This window comes from Spea bombifrons, chromosome 3, assembly GCF_027358695.1.
Source record: "Spea bombifrons isolate aSpeBom1 chromosome 3, aSpeBom1.2.pri, whole genome shotgun sequence".
Taxonomy (NCBI): Eukaryota; Metazoa; Chordata; class Amphibia; order Anura; family Pelobatidae; genus Spea; species Spea bombifrons.
This window is the reverse complement of record NC_071089.1, coordinates 102,158,131-102,180,740: the sequence shown is the minus strand read 5'-3', so window position 1 is coordinate 102,180,740 and position 22,610 is coordinate 102,158,131. Positions and strand designations below refer to the sequence as shown.

Sequence of the window (22,610 nt, the reverse complement as noted above, 5' to 3'; positions counted from 1 at the left end):
ATTTTTTATTTTTTATTGTATTCAACCAAGGAGCCAGCAGCTCAACATCTTTGGAGAAAGGCAGATTCACTATTTCTTTCCCCTTTTTGAACAGAGCCGATTGTCCATTTAAAAGCCAAGGGGCGCATCAGATCTTATTTAGGCGCTTCATAGCAAAGGGGGTTAATACATATGCACGCACCACCCTTTGTTTTTTTATTTTTTAGAATAGGGCTTTAAGGAATTGTGACTGGTCTTATCCCTTTTTTTTTTTTAATTTTTTTATAATGAGACATTCTGGTGCAAAGTTTTAAGTGTTTTTCACTTACAAAGCAAAAAAATGCTCTAAGAAGCAGAGATATTTCACTTTAGACTTAAATCTGCTTTAAATTATTAGATCAGATTCCCTCTACATAAATAGCTTCTAATTAAAAGCCACCCATCACATACAAATTAGTATACATCAACTGACAGTGCTGACAGAAAAGGATTTATTCATATTCTGCAGAGAACAAAGGGTCGTGTCCAGCCTAACATTTTACTACAAACCACCAAGTGGACATGGAGAAGATGCTGAACCATTCTAATAACCTTTTTCTGATTACATTAACGAGAAGTCAGGCCTCGAAGTATTACAATGTTTATTGATCTTTTTATGATAATCACACTTATTTGCCGAAGACCTAAATAGGCTCAAAGCAATACGGATTAATCATCAGTTATTACAGGTGTTCAAATATCTGTTTTAGACATAACAAAAGTACATGTATGGTGAGGAGTGGATTCTTGTTAAAGAGAAGCTCTATTATCCTGCTCCCCGGCCCTGGCTGCACAGTCTGGGCTCATTGTCTAGGCCTCCAGGGACTGGAAGGATGTGGGGAGCAAGAGCCTAGTTACTGACCAGTTGCCTAAACCAGGGAAAGAACTCGTTTGGTCACTTAAATAAAAGGTTTTTTGAGTAAAATTCAGTCAGAAAACTCATCATCCAAGTTGATGTCTGTTGTGTCGATATCATCCAACTCCATGTTATCCAGATCCTCTTCTAAATCAAGGAAAGCCTAAAAAAATGAAAAAAAAAATACAACTGAGCACGTCTCACCAAATCCCTGGGCGTTACGTGTTTTAAAGATGTTAATAACATCCAGCAACACGTCAACAGGAGAAAATTCTGTGTAAATTATTTTTTCAATTGTGCCAACTTAAAGCAATTGTAACCTTCCTCTCCTATCTGTCCATAATAAGTACAGAAATGGTTTATTCTAGCTATAGCGTTACCTTGTCTTCTGTGGTTTTTGGAACGGGCTTCTCTGCTGCAGGGACAGATGGGGTGGCAGGTTCTAAAACAGGCACTGCTTGGGATGAGGGAGATGGTATTTCTTTCTCCACTTCCTAAAGACAAAGCAAACAACAAAAAAATATTAGCAAACAACATTTTCTTATAAACACTTCAACAGGTATTAGGCAGCACTCTCAAATTTATCACGTGAAAAATAATGGACAGATTCTTGCATCTTTTGACATCTGACAAAATACTGTCTGAAAAACACCCGATAACACAGCTGGAAACTGTTGAGTTTTCCCTATCTGCCCTATTTAACCTTTGTGTACATGTGGTGGACACAACCTCCATGTACATCACCATCTTGAGTAATGTAGCAGACAGATTAAAAACCCTAGCTGCTCTCTCAAAAAAGTATAATTAACCAAAAATATATATTTTTAGAAGTGGTAGATGTCAATACAGTGAAGGAATTTTAACATGTATGGGGTAGGCATAACACTATCCTGAATCTAAGACAAGATCAAAGGCTGATTACACTCTTTACATCAGGGAAAAATGGGGAGACTAGCCTGGCTGAATGGTTCTTATCCACTGCCAAGTTCTGTTTCTGCGAGCATGGCAATAAAAACAGGCAAATACCGTGATATCGCTCATAAGACAGTACATTTTATTCCTGTGATACAGGACAACGGTCATAATACCCAGTTTTACTCCAAACTGTAATATACACATACACGCTGCAATGCCTGGCCACAGACCTACACAGAATGAAGGCCATAAAATCAAGGCACCAGCATTTTGATTCTTATTACCCGTGTCAGCTACAGGCCAATTTCCTCTTAAATCCCATGGATTTTTTTTCTCCTTCAGCACAGTCCCTCGCACGCCTACTGTTATGCAAAATCACAAGAACTCACCACAGAGCTGGCTTCATCAGACGGCTCAAATCCTTTCGATTCGGCCAAAACATTTCTTTCTTCATTTGGCTGAAGAGATAGATGCATGTTGTATTAAAAATCCAGTTAGCAATTCTACGGTGAGGATTAAAGAATGTTGCCATGTTACTAAAACCCGTGGCAATCTATAATAAACCCAGTTTCCTTGTCAGGTATGATTTAACAGTTACAATAGCTTCTGATTATCCTAGTTCAGTCTAAAGAAACTGTAGAGGTAGTGATACAGTTGAAACTTGTTAGCATGTATTACTAAAATAATGAAGTTTTTTTTAACTTTATTAAGAAAATATCTAACCAATCCATTAACAATACACAGAACCTAATGTTCCAAATGACCATTACAGTTTACCTACTGTTATTCAAGGTTTCTCTATACACTTTCAATGTAATGGCTAGAAAAACACTTTTACATGATGATTTTGGTAAGCAAACCTTTATAGTATTAAGGAATAAAATTGGGTGAATAGCCAGGTGAGAGAGAAACAAGAATGGAAGAGCCAACTCATATGCGTTAACATTTTGATCCGAGTAACTGACTTTTTCCACCGCACCAGTAAATTCATATAGCTTTATTGCAGAGTAGTGCGGAGGTAAAAACCTGACACAAGTTGGTATAGGGAGCTAGAGAGGGGTACTTACAGTCACATTACGATATTCCCTTGCTGGAGGCAGTGCATTGTTCTTCTGCTTTAGATACTCCTCTCCCAAAAAGGCTTCTCTTAAACCAGGAAAGAGATTCTCGTATTCTGTGGGGTCAGCCAATGAGTCTGCTGCCTTCTGGTTTACCTTGGACAGGCTCTCTTTCCATAATTTCACTACCCTGGAGAAATGAAAATGGGTTACACCTGGAACCATGCACATTATATACCAAGATATATTTAACCCCCAACTTGCTGAAGATTTTAAAAAACCAAGTCATTCTGAAATATTGAACTCGCACTAACATATCGCGTCACAATTACCTGGACACCTGGCTGGGTAGATAAGTCCGTGCCAAGAATGCTGCCTCAGGCAAACGACCAGTGGAAATAAGGAGCTCCAGGCAAGTGTCCAACCTGCAAATAAAACACGCAGTTACTTGGAATGTATGACAAATAAGCCATTATCTCAGGTTCACAGTACTAGAGCACATTCAGCACCGTTCCTATACGGTTTCAGTAACTGGGTTTATTATGTTGGTTTTCATTTTTCGCTCACACACACAGCTCGCTAGCAGACGCAAGTCAACGAAAAGGGACAAACTATAGCGAACACAAAGGCTACCCAGGTGAAAAGATTGTATTTCATTAACAGATGTGTTCCACCCTACACTTTCCACGTGCCCTTCATTGTTTGAGCAGGAGGCTGTTGTGAAATACATCAGGAAGTGAATGCAGAGAACTGCTTTCCCCAGGCAGATGCAAAACACTGATGTTATTTCAAAAATATGGTCATTTTGCCAAGGTTTGGAAATATTACAATAGGTATTTCACAGTGTAACATAACTTGACAACATATCTTGTTTAGTGTACGGGAAGGTTTTGTCACAGAGACAAAATGCCAAGCAAGCCCAAAGCTAGATATTGGCAGACTATAGGGATGTGAGAGAACTCACTGATAAACAGAAAGGAAAGATGCCTCATTGAACTGCAAACCATGGGATGTGACCGTTATAAATAAGTAAACACTGCTGGGATTAAAATTAAGTACAAGGTAACATGGGATTCAGGAAAAAGGATGACTCTTACTACCGCTATTTCAACCAAATCCCACGTGACACTGTCTAATGCGCTGAGACGAACTCCCAGAATGTGATGGAAACACATTTGTGTGACAGTAGTGGAGGAAGAATATGTGGCTTCATAGGAATAAATTCTCAGTTCTTTAACTTACTTCCCAAGTAAAAAGTAGCTTAGGAAAGCAACATTGTTTTTGCCGTCCCTCTCTGCCCCTTCAGCCAACTTGTTCACCATGGGTGCATTGCCCGAAGAGGTGGCCAGGAGTAAGAGGCCTCCGTAATCCTGAGCATTGTGCAGGCACTCCTGGGCCAACCCAAACTGACATTTGCTAATGGCCAGTTCTGCCAGCTGCTTCCATTTCTGTTCCGACTGTAGAGAAGAGAAAAGAATTAGATGATTCCAGCAGCCATAAATAACTGACGGTGACTATTTCTGCTTTTCAGGCTGATCTGGCCAGTACAGCATGGGTGACGGTAAAAGAAGAAAATCTGAAATGTTGAATTTAAAATAAATTGTGCCTATTATTTATAACAGATTTCTATAAGGTGAGACTGCACCATTGAGGATTGAGTAGCTGCCTAATGCCACTGACAAAATTGGTTGTATATAGGTTATAATTATTTGGATATTCACCTCTGCCTCTACTGCCAGCTGATATGCGATCTTCAGCTCCCCAAGCTGTAGTGCCAGTTCAAAGCGATGTTCGGGATCTGTAGACACAGCTAGAGCTTGCTGCTTGAAACCCTAAAACAAAAGCAAACGTTTGCAAGGTCAGGATAGCGTAGACAACCAGACAAGAGTTCATTAACCACTGTATGTCTCTAGACATTTTTACAGCCTGATACTGAAGAGCTATCTGCTGAATGATTCCCAACCAAATAATTTAAAAAAAAAGGTTGCAGCCACCACTAATAACAGTTGCACTTACACATTAGTTGCCAAACATGTGACTAAAGTCTATTCCCACCTGCTTCTCCAGAAAGTGAGCTACACGTGTCCTTTGTTCCTTGGGGATGGTGGGGATGACTTTATCAGCCATGCTAAAATCTCTCCTCATCACAGCTGTCTGGTACTCCAGGACTGACACCAGCAAAGAGTAACTAACTATGTTCAATTCTTTGTCACCCAGATATAAACGGTTATCCTTGGGGATATATCCCAGCAAGTACATGGTCCTGAAGAGAAAAAAAAACAGTAAAATTACCTCATTTGTCAAATACACCTCTTCACCAGTAAACGCATTATCCCCTGGGACAAATCAAGTAGATGTAAAAGTTAAACATTGTGAATATATGAATATAATGCCATATTTGCTCCAATAAGAATTTTTTCGTCTTATATTCGAGGTCAAATTGAGGTCTGACTATAAGACTAAAACTCAGATCCCTCGCAGTGCTGCACGGGTCCTGGATCCTCCTCTCTGCCAGCCGGTGGACGTCTGCACGATGCGCCCCGGCGGAAGTCACGGGTAGCAGCGGAGGTTGTCTGCATGCATCGCGCAGATGTCCACCAGCTGCCCCAGCTAGACACCAGGAAGTCTGGAGCAGGGGGGGGGGGCAGGTTTGGGGATGGATTAGTAAGTCGAGGTGATTGGTAAATCATAGTTTTGATTAAATATGAAAAAAATAGTTTACATGTGTAATAATATTTACTTGTTTTTAAACTTTTTTCTTATAGGGTGGTCTTATATTCAGGCGCTTTTGGGGGGGGTCGTCTTATAATCGAGCAAATTTGGTACATAGCAGGACTTTTTTGTGCTGTAATGTGCAAGAATTAGCCACTTTGAGAAAACACAGTGCAACAAAGGCCCACATTCAGAAGTGACCCAAACTTTCACACACTATAAATCCTATTTATTATGTGACTCAATATGAAAGAAAGCTCTTTTACCAATGAGTATTATTGTTACGTGTGAGAAGAGTCTGGGGGTTACTAATGAAGAGTCAAGCTGGTACCATATTTGTAGGTGATCTTATCATAAAAAGCAATGAAAGGGTCAAATTTCACTGGATGCTATGGTGATAAGGTCTTTGCTGGGCTTCTGGCACCCTGTCAAAATATATTTGTAGGTTCATGGTAACCTCCTTGTAACGGGTTCACCAAGAGAGCTGTAGTAACTCCCAGAGATCACCCACATGTATCCTCCTGTTGTCCCCGGAATCACTTCCAGCACCAGTCAGCATGCGCACCTTGGAACCCTGCTATGTGTACCCAATAAGTAGACACACAACTACCTTGAACTGAGTACAGCAGGAATGAACAGTTTATTGATGTAAAACATAGACTGATATAGCCACAGAACTTCATTAACATAAATTAACAGATACATGTAGACAACCCAACCTTTAATCCCCTTTAGCTACTGAATATCCCCCTGGTAGCCATCCTGTTAATGGGATTACTTTACACAATGGAGTTCCTGCCTGTTTGGCAGTCAGGCTGGAGCCATCCCTGAGTACCTTGGGCCCCTGTATGACAGCTCATTCTGTCACATATCTCCCCTTTTAAAAAGAAGACTGAACTGGGGCCAGACCCCAACCGGGTCTGCATCCAGTTCAGTCGGGGAGCACAGCTCCGTCGCTCCTGGAGCCGTGGATGCAGGGGGCTGGCAAAGGGCACCTGTCCCACCAACCAGTCCCGGGGTGCACTCAGAGACTGGGGAGTTCGGCTCCCAGACGAGGACAACAGTCCCACTCGTCAGGGCTGGGAGACAGGGTCCATAATCTGTAGGTAGCAGGCTTGCTTTCAGTCCTCTCCAGGGGCCCCAGTGATGGACAGTTCCGTCACACACTCCATCACATATCTCCTTTTTCTGGGGGAGAGTGACGTCTGGTAAGACCCCACACGGCTTGACTCCAAAGTCAGTCTGTATATCCGGACCACCACTGCCAGCCACAAATTGGTACTCCCCAAAACAATTTAACAAAGGACCAGTACTCACCCAGCCGCACTCTGCTTCTCTCAAATAGTGTAACTGCCGCTGGGGAGAAGGGCCAAATGTGCCTTCTCCCTGGAGTCCTCTCAGCCGCTGGGGAGAAAACAGAGCGGCTGGGGTCCCTTCCATATGGGGTTCTGGGCTGACTGCGCGGCACCTCTGGGGACTGCAGGTGGCGACCGTAGTCCAATCCACCTGCATGGTACAAATGTTTGTATGATCCTCGGCGAGGGGAGGAAAGCCACATACATCCCCTCCTGTATACTCCATCTGCTGGGGAGAGATGTCAATCTGCCTCTCTCCCATTGCCAACACTTCTGCTGGGGATACAGGATCCATAAAAATCACTGCCTCTGGCCAACATTGGGGGGGTAAAGCCAATGGAGCTGGGGTCACAGAGGGGAGCGGGCAGAGGCCAGCGGCACTCTGCCCCGAAGGCAGCGCTTCAGCTGCATTTGTAAAGTCCAGGGGCACCACCAACTCTGTGGCTGCCTGACCGGACCCTCCTTGGTTACTGCGGTCAGGCTTGGGAACAAGTGGAAGGGGTGAGCAGAGGCCAGCAGCGCTCTGCCTCGAAGCCAGCAGTTCAGCTGGGGGATCTGGCTGGGACATGCAGGGGGGGTCTTGGTCAGTTTCTGTGCCATATTGCGGGGAATAGGGCAAAGTGTCTGGGGTGAGGGAAGGGAGTAGGCAGAGGCCAGTTGCGCTCTGCTCGGATGTTTGTGCTTCTGGTGGGGGCACAATACTCACAGGATCCACTGGAGCACACTGCTGAGCACGGTCAAAGAGTTCTCGGTAGGCCTGCTCCAGGAACCATTCTTGGTAAACCAAATAATCAAAATCAGCCCACAAGTCAGGCAGGTAACAGGGAACATCTGCGAGAATCCCTTCCCTGAACTCCCGAATCTCCTCGCACCGATATTTCGATGGGCTCCCAAATTCTTGGTCCTCTTGTAGGCTTTCCATTATCAATCCCGGGCCGCCAAAGTCATCGCCCTCTGGCATGTAATCATCCTTCAGCTCTGGACACCACTGCACGGCCTGCCAATACAGGGCCCGGTATCCACAATCCACAGTCATTTCAAGTGGAAGCAACTTCTCCAACTCAGCCACCAAGTTCTCTTGAGGCTGCTCTCCCAGGTACTGCATTCTCCAATCTAGTTGTAGCTCATACCATTCCTTGGAGGATGGGAGGACTATTCCCCGGACACCCTGGTCCACTCTGAGAGCCTCCATCCAGGCATTTATATAACTTGCGACTCTGCTGTGCACCAACACGTCCTGTAGTGCTGGAACCATCTTTGGCTTGCTGCTGGTATACTCGCTGGTACTCCGCTGGGACGTTTGCAAGGAGGATCCCGCCGCTGCCACCAATGTAACGGGTTCACCAAGAGAGCTGTAGTAACTCCCAGAGATCACCCACATGTATCCTCCTGTTGTCCCCGGAATCACTTCCAGCACCAGTCAGCATGCGCACCTTGGAACCCTGCTATGTGTACCCAATAAGTAGACACACAACTACCTTGAACTGAGTACAGCAGGAATGAACAGTTTATTGATGTAAAACATAGACTGATATAGCCACAGAACTTCATTAACATAAATTAACAGATACATGTAGACAACCCAACCTTTAATCCCCTTTAGCTACTGAATATCCCCCTGGTAGCCATCCTGTTAATGGGATTACTTTACACAATGGAGTTCCTGCCTGTTTGGCAGTCAGGCTGGAGCCATCCCTGAGTACCTTGGGCCCCTGTATGACAGCTCATTCTGTCACACTCCTTTTTCAGGATGAGATGATTTGCGGCTCATGTCACTCAATCATGAAAATTCCATCAAAACTCATTGCTCAAAAATGTCTAAGCCAAATATTAACCACCAAATAGTAATCACGATAATGAGAAAAACTGAAAATCAAGGGTTTCTTGTACAAAACAATTTTCTGTATAGCACTACAGTATCATTTATAATGCAGCGAGGTAAGAATTGTTTGCGAAACAACCTGTAACATTTCTCAGCACTGGGATAGTCTTTTACACTGCAGTCACTTACCTGTCCAGATGTGCAATTGTAACAATTTCTCCCCCAACGTAATAGTTGAGTCTGTTCACTGTGCTTGTATAGATGAAGCAGTCTCCAACCCAAAGTCCGGTCTTTACTATCTCTTGGATTTCACCAAGTACCTAGAGTTGGAGGATGGAATACATTGCTAAGAATAAAACAAGCTACATTTTGCCTTTAATGTTAACATTTCCAATATCCTGGCATTATATTCGGGTTCTGTGTGCATTTTTCCTATAGACTTAACAGATGTCAAGTTTACCCCAATGCACTTACTGCACCAAATAGCCCCATATTTCAGAAAGTATTAACATTTAATCACCTCAAAAGCATCTTCAATGCCATCTTCTGACACACCCTCATGGGTCTCCTGAGCAGTAGCCACCTTCTCAGACATATACTTCAGGATGAAGAATGATTCCTCTGTAGCAATGCAAACCAGCTCCCCAGAGTCAGACCAGAAAATCTGTAATATATAAACCTTGGTCACAGAAGGAAGACAATGCATTTCCACAAATATAACCAACATCAATCTACAAACCCATCTCCATTCAGTAACCGGCATCACCTTGTCTTATTTAGACTGTGGTGTGTGTGACCCTGGTTCCTGTATCAGAACCTCTCCATTTATGCGGTTGTCATTACATTTTGCTGCAATTTAATTCTTAATTAAAAATGTAAACTCACATGTTTGGGCTGGATTTCAATCCTGCGGATAAGTTCTGTGTTCTCCCAGTCATAGAAGGCCAAGCCATTGACAGATCGCACTCCCAGTAAAAAGCCACCATAAATGCCTGAGAAAAGTTGAAGGACAATGAGTTTTTTGAGACAGTACAGCTTCAACATTATTGTCCTAAACCAGAAGAAGGAAACTTGTATCATCAGTGACCTAAAATCACTGTCTGGACATCAATTATTAGCTCCCCATACTCACAGATTCTTAACTATTACAGATTCTTGAGGAGTGGAATTCACCATGCAAGAGTTAAAACATACTGTTCCACCAACTGTGCTGTTACCAAATGCAGCATTGGAATCATTCCGAGTATTAGTGAACGCCAAAATAATTCCCAGAAGTAATCAAGAAGTTTTCCCTCATTCATATTTTGTTATGCTATTTTCTGTTTCTAGAACAGCCTGTTAAAAGTTTCCATGTTTTTATTTGATTAAACCTTCCTTGGGAAGTTCCTAAAGTGCTCAATTAATATTTTGCTTACGTGCAGATCACCTTTAACCTCCTAAACGTGTAGCAAAATGCCCTGCCATTAAAGGGATGATAGGCACTTTGATAACTGTGTGGTTCCTTTACATTTTCATGCAAATGCATTGAAGATTTGGCCGAACACATTTTCCCTGTACGTGATATACTCACACCCAGCTTGGATGAATGCTGAGGGCGAGGATCTGTTCAGACCTCCATGGGCATGTGTGAAAAGTTCCACCAGCTGCACCATGGTTGGACCACAGACAAGGAGGGCAGCTACTGCAGCCACTTCTGTGTCAAGTGTTTTATTTTTTGTATAGGAAGAATGCATATTAAAGCGTACACAGATGCAGACAATTAACTCACCTTCTGCCCCAAAGTCTGGTTTGAAGCTCTTCTTCTCTTTGAAGTTTTTGAAAATCTTGACTACACTGTTGCTCTCTCGAATTGCGTATCTGGAGGTCAGACAGCATACTTAACAACATTTCCCACTTTCTTGACATAAAAAGTGTCATTAAAAGTTACAGGTATAAGCAAATATTAAATAATGGGATGTAAGAAAGTTTGAAGATTAGCTGCTATATTAAAGTGCCCCACGAAGGAACTGCTCTGCAAATTATACAATGCAATTTCTATCAGGCAAAATGTTCCATTTAATGTTCGTTATGCCTTATTACTCCCTGCAAAAAAAAAAAAAAGCGTATTCTGCGCTGCTTCAAACATCAAAGTGTGCAAGCCAAGTCGACATTAAAAACAAGAAAATGGCTTTTGAACCTTCTGACTGATTTGTGAAACACCATCTGGGGGGACTATGGGGCTACAAACACAAAATGTAACATTTATGCCATGATCATCTAAGATTCTTAAACATATCTTTCCTATATAAAGAGAACTGGTGGTATTCTGTATTAAATGTCTAATGCTCTAAAAGAATAGCAACATTATCCAGCCGAGCCCAGGTGCATTATTAATTCGGGTTACCAGCTGGGTGGTAGTTCATTGGCAAATACCGTATTGGCTCGGATATAGGCCGCCCCCGTATATAGGCCGCACCCTAAAAGTTTGGTGCTTTTTTAAAGAAAAAGTTTTTTTCTTTAAAAAAGCACCAAAAAACATGCTGCCACTCTGTCCTCTCCCCCCCCCGAGATATGCTGCCGCTCTGTTCCCCCCCCCCCCCGAGATATGCTGCCACTCTGCCCCCCCCCGAGATATGCTGCCACTCTGTCCTCTCCCCCCCCGAGATATGCTGCCACTCTGTCCCCCCCCCCCCCGCCCGCGATATGCTGCCACTCTGTCCTCCCCCCCAATTTACCAGAGTAGACTCCCGGGTGTCTTACGGGGCTGGAGGGGGACATCTATGCACATCGTGTATACAACTCCCGGTGCCGGCACTCAGCGGAATTACCAGCACCGGAAGTTGTATACGCGTATTGCGTAGGTGTCTTCCGCCGGCCCTGCAAGACACCCGGGAGTCTGCCCTGGTAAGTCGGGGGGGTTAAAATGCATTTTGCGGACGTCCGTGCGATGCGCTTAGACAACCTCCCGCGCCGGTACTCCCCCCGTGGGAAGTGCTGGCAGGGGAGGCTGTCTGAGTGTATCAGACAGTAGGATACAGGTCCCCTGCACCGCTGCGGGGGATCTGTATCCTAACCCCGCTGCCTGCCCGGCGCCCGGGACTGCATGTCCCGGGCGTCGGGCGCTAGACCCCGAATATAGGCCACACCCCCACTTTAAAGTCTTAAAGTGGGGGAAAAAAGTGCGGCCTATATTCGGGCCAATACGGTATATTTTAAGAAGTGCAATGGTTGTTAGGGCTAGACCTAGTCTGACGCTTCAGCCAAAAAAAAAATCTCAGACTAACTGTTATTCATCCCTTCCAATTTCATTACATTATCAGACTAACAGGTTAACATGCCCCGCGACAACACTATGGGGCCCCGTTTCAAAAACTTACTCAGAGGAGTCGTGAGCCCAGACAAACTCCTGCGCAGACCCAAAGCTCTTGTTTCTCAACGCCATAGCAGTGTAAATGATGTATTCTCCATCGCCACATACTACCACAAACCTGAAAAGTAGATACAAGTGTAATGCAACAGGTGAGACGTAACACAAAAAACAGGGTGTCCTACACTATAAGCCGCAGTGCTTCATTCACTATAATTGTAGATCAAACCGATGGGCTTGGACCTAATCTAGGGGACCACGGCCACTGACAGCTGCTAAGAATTACTAAGAAGTTAAGTCGCCTGCTGTTATAGGGGAACACTGTGTGGACAATAAGGTATCGAGGAAAGTTTTAGTCAAAGTATGTTAATTACCTTCCATTTGGATTATGTTGGATGGTCTGGGGGTAGATTTCACAGCTCCCCATATCCTTTACAGCCAATGGAAGTCTCTCTCCATCTTTAATTTCTGCATCACCCATTGCTTTAAGGTTGGCTTGTTGCACCTCAGAATGCTTTGCCCAGATGATCTTGCCATTGGCATCCATAGACATTGCAGGCTCTTCGCGTCCCAGCTAGAGACAGGGGGCCAGACACATGATATGAAGACCGTGTGAATATACTCAAAATAATTAAAGCCAGTGGAGCACACGCTGTTACGCACATAGATAATTCCCATCCATTGCATTCCAGACAACATGCATGTACAAAGTTTGTATGTTTTACAGTTACAGGATATGGTAAACAAACAGGAAAAAAATAGGATTTTTGTCTATTAAACAACCCATACAATAAATCTAATTTTCAAAGTGTTAGCCACAAACATATCTGATAATTACACAGGCTTAAAGAACAGACACACTGCTTAGGAACTGTTACAGGTAAGGAATGCTTGCTTTAAGCAGTATAAATAAGTATAAACATGCATCCTGAACCTAAACCATGCATCACAGCCACTATTATAACCTGTGTCTAATCTTACAATAACAATACATACACTCAAAGGATAAGGCAAAACCAGACAAAGACAAATCTGTACATTAGGTCAAAGGGGGCTCTGCTCAAAAGCGTACTATAACATTGAATGTTGGTTAGCTATATATTATTGTATATGTATAATAAGCAATCCTCACCTTAACAATGATGCTGCCTTCATCATATCCCAAGGCTATGTTATTGGAGCCACGGAGACCAGACACACACCAGACCCGTTCCATGCCGTAGTTGAGAGTGCTCTCAAGGCGGTAAGTGCTAGAGTGCCAAATCCGTACTGTGCCTAGAGGGAAAAGGCAGTCAGTCATTAAACAGCCACAAATCGGTGAATGCTGATCAGTACCACACAGCAAGAACTACAGCTGTAGGTTCATTGAAAGCCACATCAATAAGTACATACCATCTTCAGAGCCTGTGATGATGATAGGGAGCTCTGGGTGAAAGCTAACACAGGACACATTCTGTGCGTGGCCCTCCAAGGTCTGTACGCAAGTCTTATTCTATAACAGTAGTAGAGAGCAAGTTAGTTCTGGTCAGTAATAAAGGTGATACCATAAACACTTTGGTATACATGAGACCTCTGTATGCCTGTCAGGATATACATTCTCATCCTTTATTCAGAGCAAGAAGGTAGACAGAGTTGTACCTAAAGCAAGGACTAAACTTATCAATCTTTATAAAAACAGGACACCTTGGTCTGATTCTCACCTGGTAGTCCCAGATCTTCACCAGTCTGTCATCTGCACCTGAGATGAGGTAAGGCTTATCACCACCGCTGTAATAGTCAATGCAGTTTACACCTTTCTCATGCCCCTCCAGGGTAAAGTTGGGGGAGGATGACCCTAGCTGCCAAACCTGTGTGTGAAAGAAATACAATCAGTAGAACCCTATGCAGTAGTGTGTGGCGCCAAAGCAAAAGACATGTTAAAGCCCAGAAAGGAAGTCTGGGTTTGTTTTCACTGTACCTTAATGGTTCGGTCCAATGAGGCACTTGCAAACTGGTTGTTGTCCTTAGGATTTATGACAATTTGCATGACATAGTGTGTGTGGCCCTCAAACACTTGGGAGCAGGACCACTTCTTATCCCAGTCCCACAGCTTGATCAGCATGTCATCTGCAAGGGAAAGACCACAACTTTGTGCAACACACAGTATGACATTTAAAAGAACGCAAGATCAAATAGCAGAAAGTAACTGGACATGTAGTTTGCCTGTAGTAAATTACTGCATAGAACAGTAGTAAATTCATATGGATATTGTATACCCTGTTAATAACTTAATATATCATGACACTATTTTTACAGGGGAAAACAGTTGACAAATGTACTCTAGAGTAGGAGCTAGATTCATGTACAACTAGCAGACAGAAGTAGATATATCCAAAAACAGCTGAGTGTTCGTACACAATTATCCCTGATCTTAACATTTAATAGCAACGTTATGGAAAAATTATAATAAAATTATTTATTTTTTTTATAAACTGACATAAAATGACTAGACAACAAACAATATTTTTGCAGGTCTGTTAAAAGCAACATAGAAAGGTGCCAAATACCCTTTACCTGAAACCTTTAAAGGTAAGTTTATTATTATATATATATTTGTGCATCTTACCACTGCTGGTCAGGATGAAAGGCTGAGTAGGATGTACAGCGATACACCGGATATAATCTGAATGTGCCTCGAACATGTGAACTCTCTCCAGGGTGTTGTAGTTGAATACCCTGATCTGCATGTCATCCTTGAAAGAAAAAGATCTGTGAGTTCTGCTCTTTAAAAATACCCCAAAAGCTTACCTTAGTGTGCTATTCTGCTCAAGATTGCATCAGCAATAGCGAGACAGTTGGTTACATTTACATTGCTGTAGGTTTAGTGAACAAACAGGCCACAGCGCATGTTCCTCCTTAAATCTCCATGTACAGTTTAAGTATAATGGACTCCAACCAAATAGATTTTTGGATCAGTGAAAAATGTAATGCTTAGGGAATGTCTAGGTAATGTCTCTTGGATGGTTTATCAACCTAAATTTTATGGAAAAGACTAAGTGCTGAGATAATTACACAACACTTAGATAACACAGCTGGTATGTATACAGTGTATACCAACTCACAATGTAGTCAGTACAATACATATTTTGTTAAGACTCCAATAGATCAAGTTGGTAAAACTTACCAAATCTTAACAAAAATGTGCAGAGAGGAGCCTATAACTGCAGCAATGAACATATTTAATTGTTGGATTCCCAAGCATAATCTCTTCATCTACTGTGTTGAAATACTATGCATAACTGCCTTAAGACAGAAAGATGTAAAATCAAATTGGGTAATTGGATATATATATTGCAAATCAAAGCATGACACCCCTCCCAGGGACCACAAGCTCTTGCAGTGTTTTGATTTCATGAGTTGGTTAGAATATTAACCCCTTGATGACCATTGATGGTCCAGGCACGTCAAGCACTAAAAAAGTTGGTGACAATTGACGTGCCAGGACGGTCAAGGGTTTTAAAGGGTACAGAAAGCTATCTACGTTCGCTTTCTGCACCCAATCTGTGTTGCTGTAATGCCTCGATTTCGAGGCATTTAGCAACAACAAGATCTGGCACCTCCCCCACGGCATCAACATTCACCATACACTGTATGGCAGCAGACACCGGTTTTAAAAGAGTTTAGGAGGTGATCAACCACAGCAAGGCATTCAGCGACACCGAACACCCACCACCCCAGGACGCGCTGTGACTGCTCCGGAAAGCGGTCACAACCGTCCGTGCGACCGATTTTGCCACTCGTAAGTTTCTCTTTAGACCCTCCTGAGAACTCTGGCTCCACTTGCAGGTTGAATACAGGTACTGCATTCAACCATGCAAGTCAATGGAGCCCAGCTTTCTAACCGCAATGTGATTAGTAAAATAAACGTAAAAAAAATGAAAACTGGTAACAAGTAAAAATAATTTCCCACTAATGTCACCATCAGGGGAACCTTCCAGTTCCAAAAAAGCAATGCAGCCCTTTTGCACCCCAAACAGCCAGGCAAACCCATGGTAAACGGATATGATACAATCAAAAAAATGTCATCTAAAGAAAGCCCGTCTTGTCACGGAAAAAGCAATATATAACTTGTGTGGGCTCAGAAAAAGAGAAAGAATAAAATTACAGCTAAACACGAGCACCGTGTAAAATCAACCAGTGACACGAAGGCGTTAAAGGACTGTGATTACAGGAAATTAAGATTTATAAAAATAAAAAAACTCCACTTACTGCTCCAGTGACCACCCAGTTTTTCCTGGCCACAAACTTTGCTGCTCTGACCGGAAGATCACAAACTTCGAATGTTTTAACAAGCGTCTAGAATCACATGAAACAGCATTAGGTAAATATGTGTAATATATATTATAGAAGACGGCATATAAAAGCGTTAGCAGGAAACAAAAAATGGATCACTGTTGATAAACGATGTTTTAGAGCACACACAAGTTTTACATGCTTAATGAACCGCGCTACGAATGATAGGGTGGATAATTTTCTACATATTGCTGATTTACAACATTTCTATATATTTTATGCCAATTCCCACCAAATCAAGACTAAATCTGAAGTGTTGATTTTATTACCTGTGTCTCATGATTCCATACGCAAACGCTGCCATTGTACAGACTTGCCAGCATCCATGGCTCTGTAGGATGCAAGTCAACGCTCTTCACTCGGTCAGACCGAGCAGTCAGCTTTCTCTTGATATCAAGTCGCAGAGGCTGCAAAGATTTTATTTACATCACTAAGTGGGGAATTTAATGTAGCAAATTTACAGATAAGAACGGAGAAATAACATACAACATAACTATCACCATACAGAGTACCCAGTGACACATTGGGAAATATTAAGCCAAAAATAAGCTTGTCATAGAAAACAGAACGACATAAACAACATTTCAATGCATGGTACACATATACACCATGTAAACAATGCATTAGACAAAATACACACCTTGCCACACATCCTCCTGCATGGATAGTGTATAACAAACAAAAACAAAATGTCCTATGCAAGGGCTTAGATTAATCTATCCAGCATTGGCTGATGAATCATAATGTACCGGTGGAGGATACCCACGGCACTGGTGACAGCACACATTAAAAGGCCATTCAGTTCAGCCTTTATATAACGTTAATTACCACAAGGGTGTAGAGACTCGTTGTACAGAGCTTTCCATGTTTTTTTAGTCATGTTAACACACACACATATATATATATAAGGGATTGATTCCTCCGCTCTAAAGCCACAGCCAACAGTTCGATTTCTTTACAAAGAAATCCCGCAACGTGATAAGACGAACACTTCACAGGTCTATACACTCAATATGCACGCTCCACTAAACACACATATGAATTATTCTTTATTCTTGGTCACGGGCCTAACACCCAGCGTCTTACCATTTCTCCGGTTCCTCTCGCTCACTGACTGACGTGGAGCTTCCGGGAGCAAGATCGGACCCAGCGAAACTTCCTGTCTTACCACTTCCGGCAACTTCTAAAGCTGTATTGACGATGAGCAGACATGTTGTGACTGGCAATAACGGGAGTATTTCATGACGTGGCCATTTAGTTTCTGTTCTACGCCATATGCCATGTTGTGATTGGCAAAGAACTTAAAGCAAACCCGTAAGAGCGCAGTGTAAAGCAGTATATCTGTGCTCGTATTACAGCTGTAAACCATGAAGCCCATTGGTTAACAACCTGAAACGGAGAAAGCGTAGTGGAATCAGTAGTATTCCATTGATTTCCGTATTGACTTCCCCAGTTATGTCTTTTTAACACAATTAGTAATAACTTATAAAAGAAGGAATTTTTACCACATGAAAAAAGTTATACAAAAAGGCAACAAAAATTAATTAACTTGGTCTTCATGTAAGGGTCGGGGTAAGACCTTCAAGAATGTCTGTGGATAATCTTCCCAGGAGTGGTCTCAGTGTCCAGGAATAGTATTTTAGTAAAATTAGCACATAGGTACTTTACTACATTAAAATAAGGAAAAATCCCACAGATTGTCCTCAATGATTCCACCTCCAGATCAGAGCTGCTGGAGTCAATAAAAAATCCAGAGGAGAGTCCTAATAAATGTAATCCAATAAAAATATAAAGTGATAAATATTCAGTCTGTCCACTTCACGTTGCCACACAACGCATTTCACCTATAAAAAAGCTCTAAATAAAGTGACTCTGCTCCAACCCTCCCCTGCTGCCTGATCACTCCATTAAGAGCGATGGTGCAGCTTCAATACTGCGATTGTGTATGACACGATTGCGGCATTGCAGGGGTTAATATTTATCCCATCAAGGTTGTGAGGACTAAATATCAGTCAATGCTGTGCTCCTATGAATAATTTTCAATTGCTGTGAGTTAACCAATCAAAATTGGGCTGATGATGATCAGCTCACTCCTGGCCAATAGGACTAATCTGATCATTATGGCAGCCCCTGGATGGCCCTGCCCTAGGAAGAGAGGGGTTTGTAGCAATGTTATACAAGCAACCTGCAGAGGGTGCTAGAGAGTTCAGTGTGAGTTGTAGTAACTGGAGTTTGGAGCTAACCAGCTCAGCATGGCAGTTGTATGTTATGAAGCTATGCATAATAAAGAAGCCTGTTTTACCCTTAACTAGAGTGCATCAATCTATGCATAGTAGGTATCAAAACAGGGTTGTGACGGGAAGATCTGTACCCTGCCTGGGTACACCCGCCAGACATTGCTTCCTTCTGCCCATAGTCACCAGGAATACAAGGCTTGGATCATCAGGTGGAAATAGCGGCGCAGACGGCAGGAAATACAGCCTCTCAGGAACTTCTGTGGTACTGTAACATAGCAATACAGTGCTTTACTGTCCTGACAAGGCTGTTTGTTTGGTTTTCTTCTTTTGTTTTGGAAGCCTGAGGTGTGCGTCTCGTGAGGTGCTTCTTTGAGGTCTGTGAGGAAGCCACAGCAGAGGCCTGATCCTTCCTTAATTCTTACACTGGCACCACCCCGAAACAAATAAAACTAGTTAAAAAAAATACATTTGGTAACATTTTGAAATAATTCCGCAGTAATGTCACCATCAGGGTAACCACCCAGTTCCGACTAAATGTAAAAAAAATCCCAAATTATAAAAAATAAAAAGTTTATTTCTATGAGCAAGTTTTAAAATTAGTGATGTATCTTCCCAAAAATCCTGGCATGGAAAGAGTTAAAATACTAGCATTTCAAATACTCATGAGGTGTAAAATGTATGGTTTGATGGGGTAAATTGAACTGGCAAGGTTCAAAGATGTACCACATATGACATGGGTGCAGAGTGACTAGATGTCAAAATGAAAATAATAAAATGTGCACCTCCCAAATATAGCTTTTTAGCCCCCAGCCAACCAGACAAATCTATGCATCGGTGGAATCAATGGAATTTACCAAGGACTGTAAATTCATTGCTAAAGGCTGGTTGTAGAATTAGTTCATGTAAAGAGTTAAAATACCACCATTTAAAATACACTGGGGTGTCTAGTATTCAAAAATATGTGGTTTTATGGGGTAAATTGAAATAGCCAGCTTAAAAGATGTCCCAAATAGGAAATGGGTGGAGAAGGATCAGATGTCAAAGTTCCAAAATGTGGAGTTTTACCTCCCAAGCAACCCCGCAACCAAGCAGATGTTACTGAACACATATTGGGGTGTTGTTTTGAAGTGACATCTATCAGGAGCTGTACATTTATATCTGAAGTACAATTTGTGTGAAAAAAGCACAAAGATTGGTTGTAGAATTAGTGCATAGAAAGTTTAAAAATATAAGCATTTGGAATAGCTTGGGGTGTCTAGTTTCTAAAAATATATGGTTTGATGAGGGTAAATTGAATTTGTTGTCTTCAAAGCCGTCCAAAATAGGACATGGGGACAGGATTACCATATTTGGAAAAAATGGTTTTGAATTAGCTTTGAAAAATGCTACTCGTACTTATTGCCCTATAACAGGGGCGTCCAACATGCGACCAGGGCAACCTATCTTACGCGGGCCGCGCCTCGAGCCCTGCTACAACAAGAGCCTCTGCTCCAGTCCTGCTTCCTCTGTGCAGTACCAGAGAACGCAGAGGGAGGCCGCGCCCCCTGCTGAAGTCTGTAAGTGGCATCGAGGAGCTGCAGTGCAGGTAAGGGGGCGGTGAGGGTGTTTGAATGAGCATGTGTGATTGAGGGAATGAGTATATGAATGAATGAGTGTGTGTGTGTGATAGCATGGATGTGTAAGTGCTGGAACCTAGGCATGATGTGACTGTGATTGCTGTTAGCAATCACACTACTATCATGCCAAGTCAGCCAGTACATGCCGAAACCTGGCTAGCTGGCCCCCTTGTGTATTGATGCTGCCAGCAGTATGGGGTCTGCACATCACTTACAACCACCCTGTATCAGCATGTACTGGCTGACTTGGCATGATAGGAGTGTGATTGCTAACAGCAATCACAGTCCCATCATGCCTAGGTTCCAGCATTTACTGGTTGGATGTGTAAGTGCTGGAACCTAGGCATGCTGGGACTGTGATTGCTGTTAGCAATCACACTCCTATCATGCCAAGTTAGCCAGTACATGCTGAAACCTAGCTAGCTGCCCCCCTTTTGTATTGATGCTGCCAGCAATATGGGGTCTGCACATCACTTACAGCCACCCTGTACCAACATGTACCGGCTGACTTGGCATGATAGGAGTGTGATTGATAACAACAATCACAGCAAGCACAGTCCCATCATGCCTAGGTATCAGCATTTACTGGTTGCCTGGGTATGATAGGAGTGTGATTGCTGTTAGCAATCACACTCCTATCATGCCAAGTCATATTGCTGATTTTTTTTTGTCCAGTTGTGGTGTGTTACCTACTTTTATTAAAAATGTGAGTTATTATTATTATTTTTAAAGGTGGGGGGTCATTTTCGGTTTTGGCTAAGTGTACCGTGAATGTTTTGGTCCAGAATTTTCATTTTGGTGCATCCCTAGAATAAATAGAACTATTTCATTTTTAATTATCCTGAATCCTGAATTTTTAGTCACAAAACTTTCTAGGCCCAGAAATCAGTGAGAGGAAAAGTAAAGGTTTTGTGTCATTTACTTTATTTTAATCTGCATGTTTTATTAAAGGCCATATTTTCTCACAGTGAAAAATGAGTGCGGCCCTCGCACGTATACAATTCTGGTGAAGTGGCCCACTGCAGAAAAAACTTGGACACCCCTGCCCTATAACTTGCAACAAAAAAAAAGCAAAAACAAAACATAAAACCATTGGGTATTTCCAAACCCAGGACAAATAGTAGAATCTACTAAGTAGTTTTTTCATTAGCTTTTGCGGATAAGTAAAAGATTTTTCAGTGAGAAAAAGTGCTTTTTTCAAATTTTCCCCATATTTTAATATTTTCTTATCTGAAATTATATGTGATCAAAAAAGCCATACTTTTTCTGAAAAAACAATAAACAACTTGTGCGGACACACTAAACGAGAAAATTACAGCTAAACAGAAGCACTGCAAATATGTTAATACAGCCTTGGTGTAAAAAAAAAATAGCATGGTCCTTAACCAGCCTGGTTCATTTTTCCTCCTTTAGAGTACCTATGCCCTTTTTATTTAGGGAAAGGGTATTTATCCCCATAGCTATATTAATGAGATGAAGTGCTTTTTATACCTTAACTCGCCCATAACTCATAGTTTAGTGGGAAAAAAAATGAATTTGAAAAAGAAGCAACAGAATACTTTTAAAACTGTTAGACATGTTTCTGGGTCGATAATGCAAATGATCTTCTTGGTTATTTTGTCTACTAGTATTTTGTCTACAGAAATTGCACATTAGTTTCTTCATTGTGCCTAGTTTATACAAAAAAATAAAAAAGAAGATTTTTGCCAATATAACCATGTTTATTTGCTGTTTCTTAAAATGCCTCAGAAAAAATATTCTGGAAAAAACAAGACATATCTGAGAATGTCTAAAATTTAGTAAGACACTAATTAAAAAAAACACTTCAAAGCCTTGTTCCTCATGCTGTAGATCACTGGGTTTAATATTAGCATAGTAAGGGAAAAGGCAATTACAAACACTTTGTCTTTATCTACTGATATGCTGTCTTGGGTCAAAAATACAGAAACCCAAGACACACGTTTCCAACAACTACACTGAGGTGTGATGAACATGTAGAGAAGGTTTTAATGCGACCATTGCTAGTATGGATTTTCAATATGGCGTCAATGATGAACATGTAAAAAGTAAAAACTATTAGAAAAGGAAGGGAAAACAGGCCAAATCCAAAAGCAAAGGTTATTATCTCTACCAACTCATGGACTTCAATACTGGGACAAGACAAAAGCAACACTTGCCCAACATCACAGTAGAAGTGTTCAATCTCCAATGAGTCACAAAATGGAAGCATAAAGTCCTCTTTTTTTCACTACTGGTCATACTGTAGGATGATGAGCTCTGTTGTGGAAATAAAATCTTTTTTGGAGATCAAAAAATGTGTCGGAGGGATTATTGGTTGTATAT

General features: G+C 42.0%; 1 protein-coding gene across 1 annotated transcript; it reads right to left on the bottom strand.

Moving 5' to 3' along the window:
• Positions 1-453: 453 nt before the first annotated feature.
• On the bottom strand, positions 454-17,565 carry COPB2 (COPI coat complex subunit beta 2). Its single transcript, XM_053460181.1, has 22 exons — positions 17,501-17,565; positions 16,684-16,821; positions 16,331-16,417; positions 14,688-14,814; positions 14,040-14,188; positions 13,783-13,929; positions 13,475-13,574; positions 13,215-13,357; positions 12,457-12,656; positions 12,093-12,203; positions 10,505-10,593; positions 9,622-9,728; positions 9,257-9,400; positions 8,926-9,056; positions 4,903-5,110; positions 4,569-4,679; positions 4,090-4,304; positions 3,180-3,272; positions 2,857-3,037; positions 2,179-2,247; positions 1,255-1,368; positions 454-1,037 (listed from the first exon to the last, which is right to left on the bottom strand). The coding sequence occupies exons 1-22, from the start codon at positions 17,501-17,503 to the stop codon at positions 945-947; spliced, it is 2,760 nt and encodes a 919-aa protein (XP_053316156.1). The 5' UTR covers positions 17,504-17,565; the 3' UTR covers positions 454-944.
• Between the last annotated feature and the right edge of the window lie 5,045 nt (positions 17,566-22,610).

Excerpts from the sequence above, each read along its gene's own strand:
- COPB2 (XM_053460181.1), bottom strand. Across the intron at positions 4,680-4,902 it reads CTCACTTTCTGGAGAAGCAG|GGTTTCAAGCAGCAAGCTCT; the intron begins GTGGGAATAGAC and ends CTTTTGTTTTAG. Across the intron at positions 4,305-4,568 it reads AGCTGGCAGTAGAGGCAGAG|TCGGAACAGAAATGGAAGCA; the intron begins GTGAATATCCAA and ends TCTTCTCTACAG.